This window comes from Leptonychotes weddellii, chromosome X (assembly GCF_054177405.1).
Source record: "Leptonychotes weddellii isolate Sample4059 chromosome X, ASM5417740v2, whole genome shotgun sequence".
Classification (NCBI taxonomy): Eukaryota; Metazoa; Chordata; class Mammalia; order Carnivora; family Phocidae; genus Leptonychotes; species Leptonychotes weddellii.
The window spans coordinates 70,610,517-70,637,813 of NC_138385.1; the positions used below are offsets into that span (position 1 = coordinate 70,610,517).

The window sequence follows — 27,297 nt, forward strand, 5'->3', positions numbered from 1 at the left end:
AGAGCACATGAGAGGGGGGAGGGTCAGAGGGAGAAGCAGACTCCCTGCCGAGCAGGGAGCCCGATGTGGGACTCGATCCAGGGACTCCAGGATCATGACCTGAGCTGAAGGCAGTCGCTTAACCAACTGAGCCACCCAGGCGCCCTCTTTTTTTTTTTTTTTTTAAAGATTTTATTTATTTATTTGACAGAGAGAGAGAGAGAGAGAGCACAAGCAGGAGAGCAGCAGAGGGAGAGGGAGAAGCAGACTCCCAGCTGAGCAGGGAGCCTGATGCAGGGCTCGATCCCAGGACCCTGGGATCATGACCTGAGCCAAAGGCAGACGCTTAACTGACTGAGCCACCCAGGCACCCCATCCTTTGCACTTTCATATGAATTTTAAATTCGGTTTGTCGATTCCCACTCCAAGAAGTTGGTGTGATTTTGATTGGAATTGCATTGACCAACTTGGGGATAACTGACGTCTTAATATTGAGCCTTCTGATCCATGCACATGGTATAACTCTGCATTTATTTAGGTCTTCTGTTTCTCTCAGAAATGTTTTATTGGTGCCATTGTACAGGTCTTTCATATCTTTTGTCAGATTTATACCTAAGAATTCCACATTTCTTGATACTATCATAAATGGTATTATTTTAAAAATTTGATTGTTCCTTGCTAGTATATAAAATACAATAGAGTTTTGTAAATTGACCTTTTATCCTGCAGGCTTGCTAGACTCACTTATTAGTTCTGGTAGCTTTTTTTTTGGTAGATTCCGTTTGATTTTCTATACAGGTAATCATGTCATCTGAAAACAAAGAGAGTTATATTTCTTCCTTTCTAATCAGGATGCTTTCGTGTCTTTTTCTTGCTTTATTGTACTGGCTAGAAATTCTAGTATAATGTTGAAGAGAAGCAGTAACATTCTTGTCTTATTCCTGATCTTAGGGGGAAAGCATTAAGTCTTTCACCATTAAATATGATGTTAGCTGTAGGTTTTTCATAGGTATCTTTTATCAGTTTCAGGAAGTTCCCTTCTATTCTTAGTTTGCTAAGCATTATTATCAGGAATAGATACTGGATTTTGTCAAATGATTTTTGTGTATCTTTAAGATGTGATGAATTATATTGGTTGTTTTTTGAATATTAAATCAACCTTTCACTTCTGGGATAAATTTCACTTGGTCATTGCTATGGACTGAATGTTTATGTCCCCCCAGATTCATATGTTGAAGTCCTAGCCCCCAATGTTATGGTATTTGGAGGTGGGGCCTTTGGGAGATAATTAGCTTTAGATTAGGCCATGGGTGGGACCCTCATGATGGGGTTCATGCCCTTATAAGAGGAAAAGATCTCTCTCTCTCTCTCTCTCTGTGAGTATGCACCAAGGAAAGGCCACGTGAGAACATAGTGAGAAGGAAGTGGGCCCTCACCAGACAGGAGTCTGATGGCACCTTGATCTTGGACTTTCCAGCTTCCAGATAGTGAGAAATAGATTTCTGTTGTTCTAGCCAGCCAGTCTATAGTTTGTTAAAGCAGCCCAAGCTAAGACGGTCTTAATGTATTATTTTTTTGGTATGTTATTGGATTCAATTTGTTGAAGTTCTAAGAATTTTTGCATCTACTTTTATGAAGGATATTGGTCTGTAGTTTTCTTATTACGTCTGTGTGGGTCTGGTATCAGGGTAATGCTGGCCTCATGGAATGAGTTGAGAACTATTCTCCCCTGTTCAGTTTTTGGGAAGTTCGTGTAGAATTGGTATTATTTGTTCCTTAAATGTCTGTTAGAATTTGCCAGTGAAGTCATTTGGGCCCGGAGTTTTCTTCATAAGAAAGCTTTTAACTCTAATGTATTTAAGAATAAAAGGGTTTCAGGTTATCTATTTTTTTCTAGAATGTGCACTGTTAGTGTCTTTGAGAGACTGTGTCCATTTCATCTTTGTTGTTGAATTTACTGGCATAAGTTTGTTAATAATATTCCCTTATTATCCTTCTAATATCTGTAGAATCTGTAGCAATGTTATTTTTCTCATTCCTAAAATTGGTTAATTGGCTTTTTCTTCTTTCCTGATGAGTCTCACTAGAGGTTTATCAATTTTATTTTACTTATCTTCTCAAAGATCCAGCTTTTGGTTTCAATGATTTTCTCTTTCCTGTTTCACTGATTTCAGCTCTGACCTTTATTACTTCCTTTCTTCTATTTTGGATTTCATTTTCTCTTCTTTTTAGTTTTCTTAAGATGAAAGGTACAGTCACTGACTTAGACCCTTTTTTCCTAATTTTATTATATGCGCTGCCGAAGCGAGCACGAGGCTCTTTTTTTTTTTTTTAAGATTTTATTTACTTATTTGAGAGAGAGAATGAGAAAGAGAGAGCACATGAGAGTGGGGAGGGTCAGAGAGAGAAGCAGACTCCCCGCCGAGCAGGGAGCCCGATGCGGGACTCGATCCCGGGACTCCAGGATCATGACCTGAGCCGAAGGCAGTCGCTTAACCAACTGAGCCACCCAGGCGCCCGAGGCTCTTTTTTTCTAAAGTAGGCATTTTGTGCTATAAAATTTCCACAAGGTACTGTTTTAGCGCCATCCCACAAATTACATGTGTTTTCTTTTTAATTGGGTTCAAAATACTTTTTAATTTCCTATTTCAGTTCTTTGATTCGTGTGTTATTTAGAAGTTTGTTTAGTGTCCAGTGATTGCATTTTCCAGAGGTGTTTCTGTTACTGATTTCTAATTTCACTCCACTGTGGTCAGAGAACCATACTTTGACTTGAAACTTTTTAAATTTATTAAGACCTGTTTAATAGCCTATCTTGGTAAGTGTTCATTTGCATTTGAAAAGGATGTGCATTCTGCTCTTGTGGGATGGAATGGCAAATGTCAATTAAATCTGGATGGCTGATAGTTTTGTTCAAATCTTCTATGTTTTTTTTTTTTAAGATTTTATTTATTTGAGAGAGTGAGAGAGAGAGAGAGCACGAGGCGGTGAGGGGCAGAGGGAGAGGGACAAGTAGACTCCCCGCGGAGCAGGGAGCCCGATGCGGGGCTCGATCCCAGGACCCCGGGACCACAACCTGAGCCGAAGGCAGACGCTTAACCGACTGAGCCACCCAGGCGCCCCTCAAATCTTTTATGTTCTTACTGATTTTCTGTGTACTTGTTCTATTAATTATAGACAAACTATATTCATTTTCCCTTGCAGTGCTATCATTTTCTCCTTAATGTATTTTGAAGCTGTGTTATGAGGTGCGTGAACACCTAGGCTTTTTATGTTCTCCTGATGAATTTGCCTTTGTATGGTATTGATAGACCCACTCCGCCTTTCTACTGGTTAGTGTTAGCATGGTATCTTTTACCATCCTCTTAGTTTTAGCTTATTTGTATCTCTATATTTAGAAGTGGGTTTCTTCTAGGCAGCATCGAGTTGCATTCTTTAATCCCCAAGTTCTGCTCAGGTGTCTGGGATCTTCAAGAACTTTCTAACTCTCCAAGCTACCCATTTCCTTGTAGGAGGTTCTGGTAAGTAGAGCATTGTTCCTCATGATGAGCCCCACCTGCCTTCTTTCACCTCCCCACTGGGGTAACACTTGGAGAATTATTTCCACTTCCTCCCAACAGTTTTTCAGACAACAGGGGCATCCAAACCTCTGGCAACTACTCAGGCAGTGCCGGATCCAGCCACAGTGGATCCATCAGACCCACAGATCACCTCACGGCTGCCTGAGAAGTACCAAAGGGCTCCCTTGGAAAAAGCATGGCGGGGGCGGGGGCAGCAAATAGAAAACGAATTTCTGCAGGGGAGGATCTCATTGATAGGAAAAAACCCCACTTATTTTCCATTTCCAGAAAGTGTGTCCACCAGGAGAGAAAGCCTCGGTGCAACCTTGAGTGGTCAGCCACAGCCCAGGTGGGCCCTTTGGGAGGGCGGAACGCGCCTCTGAAAGAGCGAGGAGCAGTTGCTCTATGCCTAGGATATTCGTTTCCTATTTCTGCTGCTGCAAAGTAGCACCCATTTGGTGGCTTAAACACCAAACACAGATTTATTCTCTTATAGTTCTGTTTGTCAGAAGTCTAAAATCATGGCGTAGGCAGGGCTAGGACCTTAGGAGAGAATTCCTTTCCTGTCCTTTCTCGGTCTCTAGAGGCCACCTGCATCCTTTGGCTCATGGCCTTTCTCAGCATCGCTGCAACCACCTGCTTCCACTGTCACATCGCCTACTGCTACCGAGCCTGCTGCGGATCCTGCCGCTCGCTCTCATAATTACCCTCGCGTTTATACTGGTTGGTCCCGCCTGCATCGTCAGGGATCATCTCCCCACCTCAGGTCCTTCAGCTTAGTTTTATCTGCAAAGTCCCTTTACCGTGCAAGGTAGCACAGTCGCAGGTCTTAGGGATGAGGCATCTTTGGGGGCCATTGTTTCGTCGACCACGCTTAGTTACAGGGTAGACCAGCTTTGCAGAAGGCAAGTCCCCCAGGTCCTCGCTCCCCCGTGAGACCCGTCCCGTCCAGATTGGTGTGAATTCTCTTGCTCTTTGGACGGGGGCCTCTGGACTGTGTGCCTTTGTGTCAGATGACGAGTTCTGGTGCTATCCTCTCTGTCCAGGGTGGCAAGGACCAAGGGTACAGAACTCCTGGGGTTAAACCCTAACTTGGGTGGCTTTCTTCAGGGAGAAGCGGAGCAGGGACACTTAGAGAAGGGCCTTGGGGCATAGAGTCAAGCAAAGTGGCCAAGGGTAAGAGGTGTAGAGGCGATCTCACGGGTTCCAGCCCCAAGCCTGCTGTGTACTAGCTGTGGAGGCTTGAATAACCTGTCTTGACCGTCTGGCCCGTTTTTACATGTGTCACACACAGCTCGGAGTGTCACCTTCGTATGGTTGTCATGAGAACTAAATAGAAGGTGGTTCCCGTAAAAGGGCTCAAGAGTGAGGGCTCAGTGAATGTTGCCATTCTTACTATGTGAAGGCTTGACTGGTCCCAAATGAGTTTCGGGGACCGTCCTACGCAGGGTTTTGGTCTCGGTTGGCTTCCCTAAGGGACCTAAGTAGTTGTCTTGAAACCGCCCTTTAGCCAGCTCTTTGCCAGTGTACTTCCCAGCCCATCTTTGAGGACGGGGTGGCCGGGGGGGGGGGGGGACAAGGACGCTGGCACGGATTCTGGCCCTAAGACGCAGGCGGCCCCCGTTTGGTCTTGTTCATTGGTGTCCCGGGCTGATGTGAAGCCGGAGTTTAGCGTGTAACGTGCTCTCCCCTGAGCAGCTCAAAGATCGGAAGCGCTAACCGCCCAAGCGGGAGGGTCTTTCTCTCTTGAAGCTGAGGGGATTATGTCAATGAGGTGCTAATTTTCAAAATGTCAGCAACTCTTAGCTCGAAGTTTCCTCGTCATGTGGAAACAATGGACCCATGTCCCTGTGTGATTTACAGAAGCGATACTCCCGAAGCTCATGCGGACTGGAGGGTGGGGCTGCAGGTGGTTTCCACGCTGAGGTCACTTGCTGTAAGGGGTGCAGCTTCATCAGCCCAGCTCCCCCTCTCCAGCTGGGTTCCAGCAAATCGGCAAGGTGGCGCGGGAGGTGCAGTGAGGGGAGGGGACGGAGATTGAGAGCTTGCGGTGTCAGCCCAAACCCATCTTAACCAGAGGAGAAACGCTCGCTGCTCCGACAGGTTATCTAGACGATTCATAGCTTTAGGGACCTTCAGGCCGAAGAACTCATCATGACCGAACAGGGCCGGGGACACCAGTCTGGGTCTGGAGCCGCCCCCACCTCAACTCACTTCAAGGACAGCTATCCTCACAGCTTCAGGCCATCCGATTATTTCCAATCCCCGAAGGAACACAGGAACGCGAACTGAAATCACAGAAGCCTCCTTTAAAAACAGTGCTGAGGGTCACTGAGTGCTGAGCTCCCTGCGAAGGAGAGACCGCCTCAGGGCACGCCTTTATCAGCTCAAAGTGATTTTGTAAAAAAAAAAAACACACGGTTGCTGCTTTCCATAAAACTTGAGAAGAGCTGAATTAATGCCGTGAAAAGCTAATACATGTTTATTATGAATAAGATACATTTCTGGAAAATATCACATGAAAGTTACTCAGTGGTAAGGTTTTACTCCTATCAAGTGTTTTTTCTCAATTCTTAAGGGTCAGCAAACATGCTGAGGATTGTAAAGCCCAGGAGGGGAAAAAAAACAAAACCCCAGGGTTATGCATCATCTGGTTTATTCTCTGAATTTCAGTTTCTTCAACACAAAGACAAAGGTTTCATCTCCCACTGGCGATAGGGACATTGGAATAAAGCCAAAGCTTGGGGCGCCTGGGGGGCTCAGTTGTTGAGCGTCTGCCTTCGGCTCAGGTCATGATCCCAGGGTCCTGGGATCGAGCCCCGCATCGGGCTCCCTGCTCCGCGGGGAGTCTGCTTCTTCCTCTGCACCGCCCCCGCCCAAATAAATAAAATCTTAAAAAAAAGAAACCGCAAAGCTTTTGCTGGGTACAACAGGGTATATTTATAGTTTCAGTTCTCCAACATCTTAGCTAACAATGTACTGAATCAAAAGAGTTAGCCATTGATGAGAGAGGGAGGGAGAGGGAGAGGGGGGAAGGGGGGGAAAGGGAGGGAGAGAGAGAGAGGGAGGGAAAGAAGGGGGAGAAAAACAACCTAAGCTATTAACTATCTTCACTACCGATTTACCCAATGGCCTTTGGTAAGTACATTTCTCAAACGTATGTTTGAGAAAATGTTGATAATGCCCTCAGGGTCCCCCCACGACACTGCAAAACACACTCACATGGCTCCAGATAGAATGACTACTGTAAAGAGTGTATGTTTACGTGATGCCCCATCTCAGTCTTTTGGACTTTGTGACTTTGGATAGGATCCATTTCCTTGGTGATTTTAAATGATGAGCCTAAGGTTTTGTCTCACTAGCCTGATGAAATCATGATTTGGGGATAGAGTCCAAGGCCCCAGAGCTCTCTTTGGTCCCCGGTATTGACATGAATCATGAATCTGTGCTGCTAAACATTCAATTCCTCCTCCTCCCCCCTCCCCCGCTCTGTCCTTTCCCCCCACCATCTGTGTTGCTTAATGAATAAGATTCTTAAATATAAAAGGAACATATGTAAGATTTTCTAAAACCCATATGCCAAATTAAGAAATAATCACACTGACAGCAGTTAGCAGTTTTCATAATTTAATGAAAAAGTATTGGTAAAAAGGTGACATTTGAAAAAAGACTGAGTTTATCTTGGAAAACTGGACTATATAAGACAAAATGAAAAAAAATAACAAAAGAAGGTTAAGAGGTAATACTTCAAACAACAGCAAAATGTAGCAAATACATTTTGGGGCAATTGAAATTTATACAACTGAAGGCTCCTTCATTTACTTAGGAAAATCCTGTAAAAATATTACAACTATATTTCCCTGACTGAAATGATTTTAGTCAATCCTCTCCCAATGGCATTACATATGGAATTTGGCTGAAGCACTTTTTCAATGTTTGCTTTTCCTCGCACTCACTCAGAATCAAAAGGCATGAAAGGACACAGGCTGTGATACTGGCCTTGAACAGAAGGAGTTTAGAACACAGGTCCATTATAAATTTCATTCCCAGGAAGGTGTCAAATTCATATCCACCCCAGCAGAACTCAGAGAAAAAGCACAGGAACCTAGTGCATACAGACGGGAAACAGTCTCCCTCATTTGGCGAATTCATCACTGTTTCCATCCGAGCAGAACACGGGGTGCCTTCCACACATGCTACGGCGTGTTCACACACGTACACGGGCATAGAAGAAACATCGTCAAGGTGTGGCCAAAGGGGAGGCAAAATGCAGACGTTTTCCAAAAAGGAGGAACAAAGCAAAAGCCACGGAACCCACGAACAAGGCTGCAGGAACGGAAGCGGGGAGAGGAGCAGGGCTGTGTTTCCCATGTTGGCGGAAAGCGGAGGAGCCCCGGGCTGCCGGGCGCCTACCGCAGTGGGGCTGTTGGCTCACCAGCAAGCAACGTTAAAAATCTAAAAATGGCCTCTTTTGTCTGAAAACTCCCACTACACTTTCCCAAACTAGAAGAAAGAGAATATTAATTTAAGGCTAAGAAGAAAAGAGAGCAGAGAACTATAGTCGGCTTCACATTTTAAAAACTGTAACATTTCCCCCTTCTTTAAATGGGAAGCAGACGTGTTTTATCCCCCCCCCGCCCACACACACATGTAATTATTCTCTTCCTCCCAGAAATCAGTCAAAGCTGATAGTTTGGGAACAGGGTATAAGCAACTTCTGAAAAATGGCTCCAGCCTTTTTGTTTGGGAAACTGCCTCGGATTCAAAGTTGGTACAAAGCTAAATTATATCCATGTGTTAAACACACGCTTTCAAATTCTGTTTGACAATAAAAATCTGTTTCAAAATTAAAGCAGGTAAGAATACTTAACCTCTGTGCATTTTACTATATTTTAATTATACCTCAATAAAAATTTTATAAACATTAAAGCAGGTATACAAAAACTGTCAGCCAAACTTATTTAAGTCAAACTGATTTGAAAACAATAACACAAAAACCCTGACCTGGTACAAATCCCCCAGAATTGGTCTCACTTTGGGAAAGGCTCTGGGATCCTTCACAAATGCCTAAGTTGCAAGAATCAGAGCACTTTCCTTGGAAGTAGTACTTTTTTTGTACCTTTGTAAACACTATCCACAAGTTAGCCTTTTATGCTTGTTAGACGGGTGAAGTAGTTACAAGTGCGTCCCCAACAAGCAAGTCTAGGAACAGGCACTGGACACTCAGAAGCATTAGGAGTACTGACTCGGTAAGGTAAGATACTGCGAAAAGAGCTCAACCTTGTGCGGAGCAAAGGAAGAGGGTAGTGAGTCTGACAGTATCTGAGATGTCGGTCCCTGGTCTCTCCCCGCGGCAGGTTCCCAGGTACCAGTGGAGTTAGAAACTGCCTACAGACAGGGACTCTGGGAGTCACAGGCTGTAGCTTCAAAAGATAAGTAGTTTTAGTGTCTGATAATCATGGTCTCTTGCAAATCCGTGAAGGACGCAAGGACTCTTAATACGTATGTACGTCAATGTGTTGATGTGACTGGAGAGCTGTCCCCAAGTATTTACTGAGCAAGTACTCTAGGCCCAGCCGTTCTCAACAGCCTCTGGCAGGAAAACTTCCGGATAATCTGCAATTCTTATAATGTGCTTGTGAAAACTAGACTTGGAACTGTTTCAAAAGCTGCAAGCCAATTTACTGTGGAAACATTTTATTCTTTTCACTACAATTCCTCCTGACATATGCTAGAATCCTTTTGGTGTGGGGGTTTCCCCCAATGTATGGGGCAAAGGCAAAGATTACGCTACTCTTGGAGGTTGCTGATCACCTCTGCATCGAGCTGTGGGAAAGGGGATGTGTCTTGCTTTTGCCATGGCAATCCCGTCGAGAGTCATGGGGAGGATTTTCCCTGTCTGAGCTAACTCTCCTTACCCTGACTTTCTCTTTATTCCCATCACTTTCTGCCTCTGAATCACTCAGCTCCAAATCTGGGCAATACCCATCGTTTTCCTGATAGGGAGCTCTCCCTGCAGACCGCCTGACAAGCTGCTTGCCCCAGAGCTGCTCCTTGGGGTTAATATTCTTGGTTGGCTTTGCACAGCACTGGAGGTCCTCTGCGGTCCTCACCCACCTGCTGGTGGCCTCCTTGAAGGACCTGCTAAAGTGTTCCACGGTAGATTTTCTAAAGGTGCCCTGACTGGCCAAGTGGGAGCTGAGCATGGACTCCTGGTCACAGAACATGGCACTCGAGCTGTCTTTTTGGGTGACATCTCCAGACCAGCTGCCCTCCAGGCCGTTGGATCTGGCAAGCTTGGAGGTAGGCTGACTTTTCCCGTTCCCCATGGAAGACTGTCCATGCAGGGCAGCCTGAAGGACCAGAGGCTTCCCCAGCGACTGCCCGTGATAGAACTCTGGAGATGGGGCGCTCCAAGCAGGACTGGGATCCTTCGCTTCGCTCCTAGAGTGGCTGAGACTGGCCAGCACACGGTTATTTTTGCTCTCCAGTGGGTGTCGCGGGTACGGTCTCGTTCTCGTTTCTAGTGACTCCTGAGGCACCTGTGCGCTCCTTATGCTGTGGGCAGGGGTGCTGCTAGCAGAGGACAGGGCTCCGGGCTCAGGCTCTGCGGGGCTGTCTCGGCAGTCTTCTGGCGCTGATTTGGGCATTTTTAACTTTAAGGTAATTCTTGGTGGTGGGTAAAACAGTGAGTTTTCTAGTGCATTTGTCAAAGGAAGTCCTGAAAGCAAAAAGAAAGCTTGATGTTCACACCCGATTTAAAGAACGGCGCGCGTGCTTACTGCAGCACAGAGGGAGCACCGAGCCGCTCCTGCGCGTGTCTGACAAGCCCCGGTCTCGCTCTGGGTGTGCGTCGTGGCACGGAAGCTGGAGTGGGCCGGACGGGAGGTGGGGCGGGGGTACCACCGGGGGAAACTCAGCGATGCCACCGTTCACTGTGTGGCTCTCGGCCTCCTCCCCTCTGCCCTCCCAGTTGTAAAGTGATCCCAAAGACGAGTGCGCCACCCCCTATGTCCCCAGCTCTGCCCCCTCCATTTCTGAAAGGAACATCACTAGCCGTGGTTTAGGACAGGGTCTCCCTATCTGTGTGCGCACGTGTGAGTACTGTACAGCACTTGGGATGTGTCTTAAAAAGGTTTCAGACCCTACCCTCCAATCTCTTCTGTCCTTCCTAAAGCAAGTCAAGTATCAACCCTCAAGGACATAGCACAGGCTCTGATGGGCGAGGAGTAGGTGGATATGTGCTTTAACCTGGCAACAGCAGAGATGGCAGTGGGTGGTTCCCGTGTATTTTATGTCCTGAACCTAAAATAATTTCCCGACGATGAGTGGCCATCACGGAGGTGTGGGGCAGGCTGTGCAGTGGCAAGGCCAGCAGAGAAGAATCACAACATTCCTGCCCATGACCTGCTCTGGGCTTGGCCCGGGGAGTACTGGCAATCGGTTACCTGGTTATGTCATCCTACGATCATATTTAGAACAGATCTTCCTTTCTCTATTACTTGGAGCGCTCTGAAATGAAAACAAGCACTACCGAACAACTCCTCCTTGCAGAGGGACTTCACCTTGGGCCACGAGAGGCCAGCCAGTAGGTGCCTAGGCTGCGCGTGGTCCCTGAGGGTGCGTGGTGAGTACCACCAGCTCTCATCCCCGCCAGGGGCTGCCACCTGCCGACAGCACAAGCAGTCACAGGGCTGGTTCCCACCCAGCAGAAGCCACATGGTCTCAGGGCCAATCTCCTTGGCACGCGCGGGCCCCTCCCTGCTGTCCTTTGGTTTGCCTTGTCTTGTCCGTCCCGGTGTCTTTGTGGCTGAGCAGCCCCGCTCCCACCTGCTATACCATTCTGCTGTGACCCACGATCCTTACAAATACCCCAGAGCCTCTGATGCCTACGTGACACCTCATTTCTGCGTGTCTCTCTTACTCTAGCCGGAGCTAGATTCTGTGCACCCTGCATAGTGACTCCTGGCTGCCCAGGCTCTGCCACCAACCTCTGTATTAAATGAGGTACGGGGAGGTTACAAATGTCACCCAACACGACTGTCATTGCAGCCAAGCTCCCCATGCTTAGGGCACTGTAATTATGCTCACTTGTCTCTCTCACCAAGTGGGCAGCATACCCTACAGGCGGGGATTCTGGCTGGCTGACGGCTCCGCTCTCTAGCTCAGTTCTTAGGCCACAGTAGGTACTCGACAAATAGTAGTAAAGAAGAGACAGAACCCAGATCTCCTAACTACTGGCTAAGGGTTTGTTTTAACAAATTACTGTTAAGATGAGTAACCTTGGAATTAAACGTTTTCTGGAAACTAGGATTAGATCCTATCCTACTGATTTCTAAATGAATCTGATGGTTATAGAATAATTTCATGGCTTTAACTAGTGGCCCTTGGTATCTGTCTCACACCTAGATTATCTGCCCTAAACCTGCAAGTCCCCCAACCCCACCTTGAGATTTCTTGCCTCATGAGTTGACAGTGAAATGGGCCATGTTGTATCAGGGTTGGACTAGAGCAAATGAGATATTTGACAAGAATTTTAAAACATTTTTAGGTAAAACAATTGACATAAAATTTAAACTGTTAAAGTAGGATGTAACCAGAGTCTATATCAGGACATCTTTAATATAAGGTTACCTGCAGCAATTTCCTGGTTAACAAGCTGGACTTGCAAACCGAAGATCTGTTCCTGTATTTTGTTCTGTGATAGTTTCAGCTTCTCTCGCCTGCTTATCATGTAGCACAGATTTCGGACCTGAAAGCCCAACCCGCAGCAAACAGAGATTTTTGTCATATTACGTAAACCTGACAATTATAAATTGTTTAGCTAAAATGAAGACAACTAAAATCAAGCGGGGTATGGGGGTGGGTGAGGAGAGAAGTCAGAGCACAGAAGCTGCAAGAGGGCCACTCTACAGGAATTCATGTAGCACGGCAGTCAGGGGATCACGGTCCCCATATCAATCAGCAGCACAAGCAAGACGCTCCTGAGCCGCCTCGTGGAACCTCCTGTCCCTGTGGTGTGATGGGCCCAGTGTTTATCTGCACAGCCGAGCTGGGAAGACGGGGTGAGGATTGAACATTTTGGCCTTCCCTTCAGATGCCTGAATAAAACAATGGTGATGCCGGGTCCAGTACAATTTTCTAATGAGTGCTGGACCAGCAGGATAAATGTCTGCTGGGAAGACTCAAAGTGGCTTTTTTGCTTACACCTCCAGCTCGGCCAAATCTCCACAGTCACAAGGGGGCAATCCTCATGCTCCCATACTCCCTGCCCCACCTAGACAAATCACCCCACCTTTCTGAGCCCCAGTTTATTCATCTGTAAATAGGGCTAACAATAGTACTTTCTTCATTGGCATGTTGGGATTAAATGAGTTAATATTTATGAAATGCTGAGAGCAGTGTTGTCACATAGTAAGTGCTATAGATGTGTGAGTTCAATTTTACAAAGTGAGCCAAATCTATTCCCTTCCAAATTCTGGTAGCAGAGAGAAAAACAAGCCATCTCCATAATTCTACTTGATTATAAAATTCTCTAGGGTAAACACAGGGCCTAACTTATCTTTGAATAAGTGAGTTAAATGGAATTATCTGGTGTAGAGTATCAACCAGAGGCGATTCTGACCCCCCAGGAGGCATTCTGGTAATCTGGAACCATTTTTGGTTGTCACAGCTGGGTATGTTGGGCGGGTATTTGTTGGGGGCAGGTAGAGGCCAGGGATGCTGCTAAACATCTTACCGTATCCCCCACAACAAAGGACAGTCCCCTACAGCAAAGAACTATCCAGCCAGAATGTCGGTAGTGCTGAGCCTGAGAAACTCTGATCTAGTTCTTCCCTCAACAAAATTCATTCTCTCTTCAGTCCATAGTCTCATGTGTCAGTAAAATATAGCTGAGCCAATTTAGGCTCAACAGTGAATAAGAAGTAAACCAAATGAGAATTTATTTCAGATTTAAGGGTCCTACAGCATATAAGTGAGGGTTCTCTAATTCCCTTGAAAGTGCCTGTCAAAAGTTTAAACAGAGTCTAATGTTTGGGGCCACTGTGCGATCAGAAGATAAGCAAGGACACAGAAGCCCACACTATAAATGAGTTGGCCTTTAGAAAACAACAAACTGGAAGCAGGGCCTCCATTTCTATGCAGACCGAGACCTAAACAGTAGCCACAGCTGATCACCTTACCCTCTCTAGGTCTTGCCGTAGATGCATAAACATTCTCATGCGAGTGTGAATACTCTCCTCTTTTGGCTGCACCAGGCCGTTTTCTTCATCCTGCTTCGGAGGAAATAACGGCTTATTGAAGTTACTTTTCCGCTTCAGTTTCCAGTAGTTATAGATAAAGTCCACGGCTAGTGTGGGCAGCCCCAGCTCTGTGGCCACATCTTCCACGCGGACCAGGGAATAGAATTCCTCCTCCAGCTCCCGAAGCTTCTGTGCCCGCAGGCCGGTTTTCTCACTTTTGGCCTGGCTCTGCTCTGTAGCCCTGTGTAGGGGGTACTCAGCCTCCCCGAGTTTCTGCCTATTTTGGCTGTGCTTGAGGCAGTAAGACTTGAACTTCACTTCATCGCCCTCATCGAGGATGGTCTTCATCTCCAGGCTGTGCTCAAAGGCACAGGTGACGTGGAAGGCAGTGATGCAGCTTTTCACAGAGCACTGTAGGAAGAACAGATGTGTTAAGGCAGCAGGGCTGGGGGACGGAGAGGGAAGCCCTATATCCCTCACGGGAAGCAAAGGAAAGGCACGGAGAGAACTGGTCCTAAATTGACCATGACAGATGCTTTCCAAGTAACCCAGGAAATTTGCTTTATAGAAAACCGAAAGAAGAGAGGGAAAAAAAAAAAAGTTCAAACTCCCCTTTCAGGTTTTAGCTCAAGCACTCAGTTTTTCTGAGAAGTCTTCCCTGACCCCTCTGAAGAGTCATGCTGTACCTGCTCTGTGTCCCCCACATCACCTTATTATGTGCTTCTATAATGGTACTTTCCACACTGTACCTACAGTATAGTAAATGTCAAATCCCCGGCTAGAGCTCTTAAAGACAGAAGCTGTGCCATTCATTTTTGCATTGCTATCAACTTTTGAACAAGCAGGTGCTCAAGAAGTGCTTCTAAAAAAAAAAAGAAATGCTTCTAAATAAACAAAAGAAAAAACAAAGTCAGTATTATTGCCAGAGTATCTACTGGTTCTAAAAAGGCCACAGGCTCTCCTATATCTAAGTAACCTAACTTCTTGAAATTGTTCTTACATAGGGGTGCTGTCCAACATGGAAGCCAACTAGCCAAAAGTAGCTATTTAAACTTAAATTAATTAAAATTATATACAATTAAAAAGTCAATTCCTTAGTCACACTAGCCACATTTCAACCATACTGGACAGCACAAATTTCCATCACTGCAGAAAGTTCTATGGAAACTAGGGCTACAGACAACCTGAGATTAAGTTTATAACATTCTGCCATTCATAGATGCAACACCTTTGTTAAGTAGCATGCACTGAGGGTTCGTTTACAGAGTGGCAGAGTAGGAAGAAGCCAGCCCGGGACTGCTGTCCTCCTGAGCTTCACTTAGTCTCAATTACCATGTGTTCTGGTTACAGTGCTACAGCTTTCCTTCCAAGGATTTTAAATGCTTGGGTGCATGTATATGCTTACACAGAGGAGGGAGAGAAAGCAATGGAGGATTTGTTTCTAAAAATAGTGGGAATTCCCATGGTGAAAGCCAAGTCTCAACTCTTTTGGAAGCCTGCATCTGGGCGGCAGACTGCTCAATTACCTGTATGTTGGGTTTTCGATAACTACAAATAGGGAATGACCTTGGGCACGAATAAAGACTAAAAAAATGCAAACCCTGACAAGTTTCCTTATAATAGATGGAGAAATTCAACACCTAAGATAATACTGGTAACCATCAAAGCTTTAATGGGGACAGATTCCATTTCGGCTAATTTTACAGGATAAAGAATTCCAGAGATGAAATATAATTCTAAGATCATCTTATCCAGCTCCACATTTATTACTGCTTGTCCTTCCCTCTAGAGTACCTGATGTTCTACCTCCACTGCCCCGCCCCCCCCAACTCCTTCCACTTTTCAAGTAAGTGATAATCTAGCCACTTAAACTGCATTCCTGAGACAGCCCACCCCAGCTTTGGACAGCTCTACTGGAAAAGTTTGTTACCTTACACTGAAATCTGTGTCCTTAAAATGTCCATGTATTTGAAAAACCTCATGAAAATGATGATAACGAAAGCCAAAAATGTACTTTTATTTGGGCACCTTTTGTTATCACTTGGCTAAGAAACTAGCCAGTCATTTAGAGAACATATCATAGCAAAAGGCATTCTTTAGCAAAAGATTACAAGTGTTGGGCATAGTGCTCTTTCGCTGTTTAGTAACTGATAAAAATACGGGAAGAGAAAGCAAAAGGACTGTCTCCTATTCAAGGGGATGAATATGTGACATAAAACTATTACTGATAGGAAGCTAGGGGTGCCTGGGTGGCTCAGTCAGTTAAGCATCTGCCTTCAGCTCAGGTCATGATCCCAGGGTCCTGGGATCGAGCCTCACATCGGTCTCCCTGCTCGGTGGGGGAGTCTGCTTCTCCCTCTCCCACTGCCTCCTCCCTCCGCTCATGCTCTGTCTCTCTCCCTCTCTCAAATAAATAAAATCTTTAAAAAAGGAAGCTAAAAAGGGGGGCCTGGGTGGCTCAGTCATTAAGTGTCTGCCTTTGGCTCAGGTCATGATCCCAGGGTCCTGGGATCGAGCCCCGCACTGGGGCTCCCTGCTCGGCGGGAAGTCTGCTTATCCTTCTGACCCTCCCCCCTCTTGTGCTCTCTCTCTCATTCAAATAAATAAATAAAATCTTTAAAAAAAAAAGTCAGACAGGGGCACCTGGTTGGCTCAGTTGTTAAGCGTCTGCCTTCGGCTCAGGTCTTGATCTCAGGGTCCTGGGATCGAGCCCCACATTGGGCTCCCTGCTCAGCGGGAAGCCTGCTTCTCCCTCCCCCACTCCCCCTGCTTGTGTTCCCTCTCTCCCTGTATATCTCTCTGTCAAATAAATAAATAAAATCTTAAAAAAAAAGGGACGCTAAAAACCTGAAATGTCAGGTCAAATTTATAGACATATGTAGAGACATAACTATAAATTACTCAAAATAAAAGAATACATGAATAAAAATTGTGTACTTAGATGAAAATTGGAATGCCCCTGGGAAATTGCCATAAAATCCATCCAGTCGCAAAAAAAGGTCATTCTATGATATTTATAGCTGAAGGTCTGTATATTTTGGTGGTAAAGGAGAAATGCCAACCAAGTTTTGGTGCCAATCAAATACCTATTTACTTTTTTCCAAAAACATATAGTTAGAACATTATATTAAACAAAATGCCTTTATATACATCTAATTTATTTCTACTGTAACCACTTAAGATGACAGAGGAAGTATTATGATGCCCATTAAAATAACAGCTTTATTGAGATATAGTTTATGTGCCATAAAAGTCACCAATTTTAAGTATATATTTCAATGGTTTTAGTATGTTTACAGAGTTTTGCAACCATCACCACTACATAATTCTAGTACATTTTCATCATTCTAAAAAAGAAATCTCATGCCTACCTGTAGTCACTTGCTGTTTCCAATCCCAGCCCCAAGCAACCACCTAATTTAACTCTGTGTTTCTGGAGATGTGCCTATTCTGGACATTTCATATAGGAGGAACCATACAACATGTGGCATTTTAGTCTGTTTTTTTTTTTTTTTCACTTAGCATGTTCTCAAGGTCCAACCATGTTGTAGCATGTGTCAGAATTTCATTCTTCTAAAAATGTGGCCAAATACTGTTCCATTGTATGGATATACCACATTTGTTTATCCATTCATCACCTGATGGACATTTGACTTGTTTCCACTTTTTGGCTATTATGAAATAATGCTGCTGTGAGCATCTGTGTACGAGTTTTTGTGTGGATGTATGTTTTCATTTCTCTTTGGTAAGGTGCATTAAAGGATTAACCTTGCCCAAAGAAAGGTTTGGTCCTGTGCCCCCAGCTCCTAAGAGGTAACCTCTAAGCCTCTGGAATGTCCTGACTGATAAAAAGGTCTTTGTTTATCTGGGGTCCTTGGCCATGTCAGAGAGTCTACACTAACAATGTGATTTATGGTAAAGGCTTTGGGCCACATGGGATGAGCCTGACCTCTAGAGGGACTGGAGACTACGGTTAGCCATGCGGGTGGGTCAACTGTGTCTAAGTCACCAACTCCTGATAAAATCTCTGAATGCTAAGACCTGGATGAGCTTCCCTGGTTGGCAATACTCTGTGGATTATCACACATCATTGGTGGGAGAAATACACGCTGTCCACAAGACTCCACTTGGGGACGACAACTGGAAGCTCCATGCCTGGTCTCTCCTGGACCCTGCCCTATGTGCCTCTCCCCTTTGCTGTTTTTTAATCTGCATCCTTTTACTGTAATAAACGGTAACCATGAGTACAATGGCTTTTCTGAGTTCTGTGAGTCCTTCTAGTGAATTATTAAACCTGAGGGTGGGTCCTGGACACCTCTCAAACTGCAGGTATATACTTTGAAGTGGAACTGCTGGGTCATACGGTGATTCTACATCTAACCTACTGAGGAATTGCCAAATTGGTTTCCACAGTGGCTGCATGTTTTACATTTCCACCAGCAAAGCACAAGGGTTCCGACTTCTCCACATTCGTGCCAATAACTGTTATTGCCTGCTTTTTGACTATTATCATCCTAGTGAGTATGAAGTGGTATTTCATGGTGGTTTATTTATTTTTAGGGGGGGAAAGAATAATTTTCTATATATTCTTCAGAAATTATAGAAAAGAAGTGAGTTAAGAGATATTCTGTCACCCTCTAAAGAAAATAGTGTGTCCTCCTCAAAAGGGGATGACACCTGCCTGGAACAGCAAGGGCCTGGCGCTTATGTCCTCAGCAGTTCCTGTCCTGCTGCAGGACAGTGTCCATTTGGTTGTCTTTTATTTTTTTAAATTTTATTTTATTATGTTATGTTAGTTACCATACAGTACATCATTAGTTTTTGATGCATTTGGTTGTCTTTAATCCCAAATAATCTGTGAACAGACAACTGGGTGGTACAGTAATTTTCTCAAAACTCTTGTCACTGACACAATGTCATAAATGGTTCAAGCCAGCCTACAAAACCTACTCCAGCCATTCTATACTTAAACTCCATCACCCACAGTGGCCACCAGCCCTTCTGACCTCTCATCCCTAAGGGTCTGCAAGGTTGGAGGGCAGCTGTCACTTCAGTGTTATTTAACTTTTCCCATGTTTACATCCGGCCTCCCTTAATAGACTATAAACTCCTGAAGGCAGGGACCAGAAATCCCTTAGAACCAGAACAGTTTTTACTGACAAAATTTGGAATATATGAAAAAATATTAAGTACAGTCACTGAGTAGGCATACTTGCATTTCTCCACTTGTTGAAGATTTTCATTTGTTTTTAAAAAGTTCACTTTCCTCATAATCAAACTCCTATTAGCCCAACAGTAAACTCGTGGCAGCCCACTGATTTATCCTGACTTCAGATCCACTTGCATGTGATTTCAAACATGACCACATCCCTCTACTGTCAAAAGGGACACTTATCTAGCACCAAATGTTTGATGATTCTCCTCAGTTTGGCTGGATGAGTGCTACGGCTTTCCATCAGCAAAGTCCAATTAACTCCAAGGAATAATAATATGAATAATTAAAAACAAGTACAACTACTATTACCACTAACATATTACTGAGTATTTACTCAATGTTTGGCACTGTGCTAAGCCCTTTACCACGTTTTTTTAGTATATGTGCTGCCGAAGCGAGCACTTTACCACGTTTTTTAAGTAGGTACTATTATCATCTCCATTTATAGATATGGAAGCTGAGGCATAGATATGGTAGGTCACTTCCTTGAGATGGTATAAAAAGCAAGGAAGGAGGTGGAACCAGGATGTGAACCCCAGAAGTCTGGCTCCAAAGGTCATATTCTTTTCTTTTTAAGTAAGTGTATGTGTGTCATTTATTCATTCATTCAATCATTCAATCAATCAATCAATCAATCAATTTCTACACCCAACGCGGGGCTTGAACTCACGACCTTGAGATGAAGAGTCGCATGCTCTTCCAGCCAGGTGCCCCCAAAGGTCCTAATCTTAACCAGTGTTCTTTCTTTCTTCTCAGGGAAAACCGAAAGCCTCTGGATCTAGGTTGAATGGGGCTTGAACACAAGCCATATAAGGACCCTACAGGAATTCTGGAAAGCTGGCAGTTAGAGGGACTGTGGCCAAAGTCTAGGCAAAATCCAGAGCTGTCTGGGGCATCTCATTTGAACCTAGTCTTTATGATCTGGTTCAGGATTATCAGAAGACTTCACGCTCAGGAGAAAGGTTCTAGCTTCCAGATATGGAAGCTGTAGACATTGGCTACGTTTAGACCCCAAACCCACCAGTGCTGGATTCTATCCTTCCCCAGTGAATGTTCCCAAATCAAAAGAAGAGGATAGATATATGTATTCCCACTGCTGGGAAGCAGGAAGAACAAACACAATTCACAGATAGTTAAGAGATCCATAAAGAGTTAATAAAACAAAATACCCTAAATATGTTACTAATCACAAAGACTTAAAATAAACCCCCCAAGAATAATGATGTTAATAAAACTTGACCCCTACTGAATTACTGTATTTGTTTACTATGTTTGTGATTCACATACAGGGAACAAGACGCTAAATTACTAATGAGTTCGGAATTAACTTTCTTTAGTGGTGGTTTAAAAGGAAGAAAAAGGTTTTGGTCTGTTTTCCCACAGGAAAACTAGGTATCAACCATGGAAAACAAACACCACTCTATTAGTATAAGTAGAATGTAGGTGAGAAAAGAATAACACACTTCAGAAGGTCACCTGATGTTCATTCCTTCTCACTCAAGGGGGAGGGTCTCTCCTACAGCCTGGCACTCACATTGCACTTCCCCAAACCATAAAATGATTTCACACCTCTCCTCAAACCTCTGGACCTCACTCTCAGCTGATGGTCCTGCTTCCTACCTCACTGAGGAAATTAAAACAATCGAAAGAGCACGTCTGCAGATCCCCACCAACACACGTACCTAATACTGCACCTGCACTCTGCCTTCAAGGCTCTTAACAGGGCAGAACTATCAGTGCTCCTGCCCAAGGCCACCCCCTCATCGCACGCTTTACCCCACCCTCTCTCACCTACTGAAAACCTCACTCCAGCAGTTTTTCCTTTCCACTGGATCACTCCCTTTCATGCACACTGCGATGTTCTATGTGCTAACACGTGTACACACATATTTGGTATTTCTACCATCTTAAAGACAAGACCTCTTTACCTCACTTTTTTGAACTGTTCCTACTCCCTTTCTTTGTCCTGACCATTGGCAATGTAGCTTTTGCATTCACTACTGCACCGAAACGGTTCCTCCCAATTACCAATAGTCACACTGCTAAATTCAGGGGTCAATCTCTAGTCCTCCTCCTACTTCAGCTGCATCTTTACACCACTGATCTTTTCCTTCTCCTTGAAATGCTTTCTCCTCTTGATGTCTAGGCTGCTACACACTCTCGGTTTTCCTCCTGTCTTCCTTCTGGCTTCTTCCCAGTCTCCTCCTGCTGCTTCTTCCTATTCTGCTGGACTTCTTCATGTTGCAATGCTTCCAGGCCTAGTGCTCGGTACTGTTCTCCTCTCTATCCACACTCACTCACTCGGTGATCCTACCCAGTCCAGGCCAAAGCCATCTCTAGGCCAATGGCTCCCAAATGCATGTCTGCAGTCCGGGACTTCTCCCAAACTCCAAACTCACACAGATACTTGCCAGCTTGGCATTACCACTAGGATGTCGGATAGACATCTCAAACATAAATGTCTAAAACTGAACTCATCATCTCTTGCCCCAAATCTGTTCTTCTGCAGATTTCTCTATTGGGTTTATGGCAACTTCATCCTTCCCACTGTTTGGGCCCCAAACCTGGAGGCATCCCCAACTCCTATCTTTCTCTCCCACCTCATATCTGATTCACAGTCAATCCTTATTGGCTCCACCTTCAACATTCATCCAGAATCTAATCATTTTTCACTACCTCCACAGCTACTACTCCAGTCAAAGCCACCACCATCTCACAAGGATTACTAGAATAGCCTCCTAACTGCTCTTCCTGTTTCTAACCTTCCCTCCCCCGTCTACTCTAAATACAGCAGCCAGAGCTTATTTTTGTTTGTTTAACTGTTTACTATGGAAATTTAAAAACCTATATAACAGCACAGAGAATACTAATCATGACCCCCATATACCCATCAGCCAGCTTCAATAGGAATTAATGTATGACCAATCTTGTTTCATCTTTAACCCCCACAGTACCCTGCCCCCAGATTATTTTGAAGCGAATATTAGACATCATATCATTCTACAGAGTGATCCCTTAAAAACACAAGTCAAATCATGTCACTTGCCTGCTCAAACCCTGTCAGTGGCTCCCCCTTTTTCAACTGAGAGCAAAAACAAAAGATCTCATAAGGGCCCTGGAAGCCCCACACCAGGGGCTGGCAGACTATGGCCCACAGACCAAATGCGGCAGCTGTGTCTGTTTTTGTGTGGCCCAAGAGCTAAGAATGGGAACTAAGGATGTTTTTACATTTTTAAATGACATAAAAAATAAAAAGAAGACTACTTCATGACACGTGAACTCATATGAAACTGAAAGTTTAGAGTCCACACAGTTTAACTGGAACACAGCCACGTTCACTTGCTTAAGTACTGCCGGTGCTGTCTCTGTGCTCAAGGCAGAGCTGAGTAGTTGCGTCACAGCCTGTAGGACCTGTAAAGCCTAAAACATTTACTCTCTGGCCGTTTACAGAAAAAAACCTGCCAACCCTGCCTTAACCAGTCGAGTTCCCATATGAGCTCTCTGATACTCTCTTCTCACTCACTCCTTTCTAGCCTCATTAGCCTCTTTCCTGTCACTCAAACAGGCCAGACACACTCCTATCTCCGATCATCGGCTGATCCCTCTGCCGGGAATATTTTTACCTGAAATATCTGCATTGTTTTCTCTTACCTTCAAGTCCTTCCTCAAATGTCGCCTCTACCATGAGTCCTACTCTGACCACTCTATTTAAACCTGTAATGCATGCCCCCTACCCCACACTCCCCACCTTCTGACCGTACTCCACATTTTTCCTTTCTATAGCACTTCCCATTTTCGCATGCACCATTTAGTATCTATTCCTTATTCCCTATTTCTCCCAACTCAAACCTAAGTTCCACGGCACAAGGTTCTTTGTTGGCTTGCTGATAAATCCCAAGTGCCTAGAACAGTGCCTGGCACACGATTAGGCACTCAAATATTTGTTGAATAAACGTAATTCTTTATAATAAAAAATTTAAGAGTCTTAATTTGGTATGATCTTTACAAAATGCAGACTCTAAGCTCTAAGTAATAAAAGTAAGAACCATTGCCCTGCAGATGAAAAACCTACTCCAGAATGCTTCCGTCATCCATCTGTTCATCCATCCATCAATCTAATATTTACTGTCTGTCTGCCATGTCAGGGGTGTGGGGGATCTAAGGATGAAACAGTCTGAGCTTACAGTCTACTAAGGAAGATAAACCTCAGATAATAACTCAGACAGTGTGGCAGACTGTGGTAACGTGGGGCTGTAATGCCAACTCAAGTCTGCTAAGATCAAGGCCAGTGTTTTCTTTCACCACAGTCATGCTGCCAATTATTAACTATTCTAAAAAATCCTCCTTTAAAACAGGAAAGATAGGGATAAAAATGCAGGTACTACAATGAAAGTAAGTAAATTAAAGGATATAAGTTCAATGTGCTATTATAAAATGGCTAATAATGGGGCGCCTGGCTGGCTCAGTTGGTGGAGCATATGACTCTTGATCTTGGGGTTGGTTGTTTGAGCCCCACGCTGGGCATAGAGATAACTTAAACAATTTTTTTAAATGGCTAATAATTATAAAAACATGGAAAATATTTCATTTTTTTAGTGGGGAGAATGAATATTATAAACAAATCTATGATACAATTAAATATGGATATATTTATTCAATAAACACTAACTGAGCACTGACAATGGGCAGGCACTCCCCTTTCTGCTAGGGGAAATCCAAGGAAGAATGATGCACAACCTTGGTCTCCAAGGGGCTCACATATGAGGGGCAACCAGGACAGAACTTAGGAAAACCTAAACAGGCAATGCATTAAAGCTAGTAGATCCTGTGGGATTAGTGTTCCCTTAAATTGTTTTCCTTTGTAACGGCTGTCCTTAAATAATATCAGCAGAAAAAAAAGTTAGAAAAAAGGCAGGACAAAGTATCCAATTCTGTCACATGTAAAAAATGAATTTAAGAAATTAAAAGGGTCTTTGGGGCCCAGATTGTGTTCTTTAAATACCATTTCTCAGTAAAAGAACCAGGTTTACTTGGAGGAGTGGCTGATCCCAGGTCTGCAGCAAGAAATCTACAAGATGAGCCAGACCGCAAGAAACCTCAGGAAACACCCAGAGCCACTGTCCCTAAGTGATGACATCATATGGCTCCTTTTCTGTGAAGAACCTTAGCAGGCAATTCTAACTCTAACCAACCTGTACCTCCTATGCAGGAGGCCTGGAGTGTAGAAGGGTCAACCCTTCTGCCTTTGCCGGAGGTAACTGGCCTCTGGCAATCTCATCCACCCCACCCTCCACTGTCACTGCTGGGGGCACCAGCAGCTGCTTCCACTTCATGCAGCTGTATTCCTGTACCCCAGACGTCTCTGAAAACTCTACTTGTACTACCATATACAACAAATCTGTCTGTGAGAGTGACTCTCAAACCTATCTGGCAGGATTTCTACATTTAGATGCATCTTTCCCTACCAAAATGAGTTGTCCTTAGTCCAGCAACAGAGTCACTGGTTAAATCATCCTGGAACCTCAGTCCATCCATAGTTGGTGGGTGAGCTGCACAGGAACACGGGCCTGGTTGTTTTAAGAGTTATGGCTTGTTTCCACCCAGGATGGTATCATCTAGCTTCAGAACTCACCTAATTCATCAGAGATCTGACAGCAAAGGATGGAAATTAACTACCACCATGGATGAAAAGAGTAGGCTGAAGCGTCCAGAGGCAATGTCTAAAAAAATGGCTTCTGGAATGGTCTGTACAATGGCAGAGCCCTAGGAGTGAGTGGGAGGCCTCCCAAGTAAACTTTCGGTTACGAGGCGGCTGTCACTGGCAAGTTGAGTCTGGCCAATTCAGTGGTGGCCTTGGTGACTTACCTGAATACAAGCCCCTGTCTTCAACTTGCACAGGTTGCAGACTAAGGCCCATCGACTGGGTGGGATGTGGGAGACCTTTGTGATTGGTTCCATCCTCTCCGGACAAGCAATGCTGACCTACAAATAAAACACCACCATAAGGCAGAGGCAACAAGGCATTCCAGAAGTACCTTTCGCAAACCACAAATGATATCGCCTGAAGCTCAGAACATCAAAACAATGAGGTGAGCCACATCTCTTAAGGTTACTATGGAACCAAGAATAAATGAAACCTGTCCCTTGCCACTGCTCAGACCTTCGATCATTCCCAGTAATGTAAATGATTCATATACAGAATGAGAGGGCAGGAGTGGAGATGGAGCATGGTTACCTTAATGAATCCAAGATATCTATACTTTACTTTGGAACCAAAGAAAGCCACTAAGGAAAGGAATTAAAATTCACAAAATCTAGCATCTATTATATGTTAGAGATGGTGCCATATGCCTTGTCATTTAATTGACTGAGGATAAAAAAACAGGCAGTGACAAGTCTTTCAGTTCAGTTTACCAAGAAACATGATACTGCTGGAAAGTAGCAGCTATCTGGGTAATGAAGAGGTTGCAGCACATAAGGAGGAAGGATGAGGATGATAACATTTTCAAACCCCAGTCTTTTAAATCGTGTAACTATTAACAGTTTGCTCTACTCTTTCAGCCAAAGTAGCTTCAAAGTGAAATCAGTCTTTGGGAGAGTACTGAAAGGAAGGCAGGCTTTAAAAAGAGATGGAAAACATTTTTTTCCATATGAAAATAAGGGGTTAGGCAACTTCTGGTAAAAAGTGTTCTCCCGCTCTCTTACAAATGTGTACATGAGTTTCTAAGAGAGCCACAACTTTAAAAAAGAGTGAAGGACTATTGAATAAAGCTAGTTAAACTAGTACAAGTTCTACCCACATCAAGAAACCAACAGCAGAAAGATCAGAGCGATCCTGAGCAACTCAAAAGGTACTAAAAACCCTAAGACAAAGTCAACAGATAAAAAAGCTTCTTTTAGGGGCGCCTGGGTGGCTCAGATGGTTAAGCGTCTGCCTTCAGCTCAGGTCATGATCCCAAGGTGTTGGGATCGAGTCCCACGTTGGGCTCCTGGCTCATCGGGGAGCCTGCTTTCCCTTTCCCTCTGCCTCTCCCCCTGCTCGTGCTCGCTCTATCTGTATCTCTGTGTCTCAAGTGAATAAATAAAAATTAAAAAAAAAAAAGAAAGCTTCTTTTATTTCTAAAGGACTCTTCCGGAGCCATATTCTAAATTCATGCTAAGAAAGCCTGCTCTATTAGCTGAGCGTTTGCTGCAGGAAACCAGTCACTCTCAGGCCAGAAACCCGAGAGTTCATGTCAGTCTATAAGCTGGATATTCTTAGTATGAAAAAGAAACCATTACTCAAATATTGTAAAAAACACTTCTCTATCCATAAGAATACCATAGTATTTATCATGGACAGTTTGACTCTGTGAGCTTGAGCTCGACTGTTAAATAGTTAACTCCCCTGGAACTGCCATTAACAAGAATAAAGCCAGGGAAGTTTGAAAAGGGGAATGAATTACCGATACAGTGTCATCAGCTACTGAATTCTAAAGTCTCTCTTGCCCTATAGTTAAACTGCCTAACAAATTTGCTGGCTTGGATAGGGGTTGGGGAAAGAGGATGTGAGTGGGATGTTCAAATAGGTTAAAAAAAAAAAAAGGCAGCCATAAGAAGGACAAGTAATGTTTGGACACTCTCTTTAATCAACTTAGTGCGCACACAGCCCCTTATAAAATATCAGCAACTGAAGGACCAGATTAAATAATGAGGGATGGAGTTTTGAATGAAGCAGCTCTTAGACAAACGTTGAGTCCAAGCTCTGAAAAGAGCTTCAAAAATCAAAGGGCAACCATTATAGTGGGCGAAAGAACTATTGCTCACTTTATTTGGAATAGCCTAACACTGGAAGCAACTGAAATGCCCATCAAAGAATGGATAAATAAATCATGGTATATCCATACAGTAGCATACTACTCAATAATAGAAATGAATGCGTGTTGATACACACTACAACAAGGAGTGCTAGGCAGACAGAAAAGAGTGCATACTGTATGATTTCATTTATATGAAATTCAAAAACAGACTCAGCTAATCTATAGTGATAGCAATCGCAAAGGTAAAGAGGGACCCAGAGAGGGACTGGAAAGTGGGTATGAGGGATCCTTCTGGGGTGCTCTATGTCTATTTCTGGGGTGTTCCAGGTCTTGGTCGGGGTTGTGGTTATAGATAGGTGTAAAAATTCATGAAACTGGGCACTTCGTATTTGGTATTTTAAGTAAGTTTCACCTTAAAAAAATCTGCTCACATCCTGGTCTTTTGTGCCTCTCTTCTCATACAAACTTACCCAGTAGCACTGGTATCACCACCTGTAAGT

At 44.2% G+C, this 27,297-nt stretch overlaps 1 protein-coding gene across 17 annotated transcripts in view; it reads right to left on the reverse strand.

The window, feature by feature from the left end:
- Positions 1 to 7,149: 7,149 nt before the first annotated feature.
- The window catches only part of JADE3 (jade family PHD finger 3), a 137,881-nt gene continuing 117,733 nt past the window's right edge, over positions 7,150 to 27,297 (reverse strand). For all 17 annotated transcript variants that reach the window (XM_081809340.1, XM_081809349.1, XM_031026831.2 and 14 more), the window contains 4 exons: positions 24,864 to 24,980; positions 13,724 to 14,194; positions 12,174 to 12,291; positions 7,150 to 10,260 (listed from right to left, as the gene is read on the reverse strand). In XM_081809340.1, the coding sequence (XP_081665466.1) occupies positions 9,350 to 10,260; positions 12,174 to 12,291; positions 13,724 to 14,194; positions 24,864 to 24,980 (1,617 nt within the window). In that variant the 3' untranslated portion in view covers positions 7,150 to 9,349. The remainder of the gene's footprint in view (positions 10,261 to 12,173; positions 12,292 to 13,723; positions 14,195 to 24,863; positions 24,981 to 27,297) is intronic.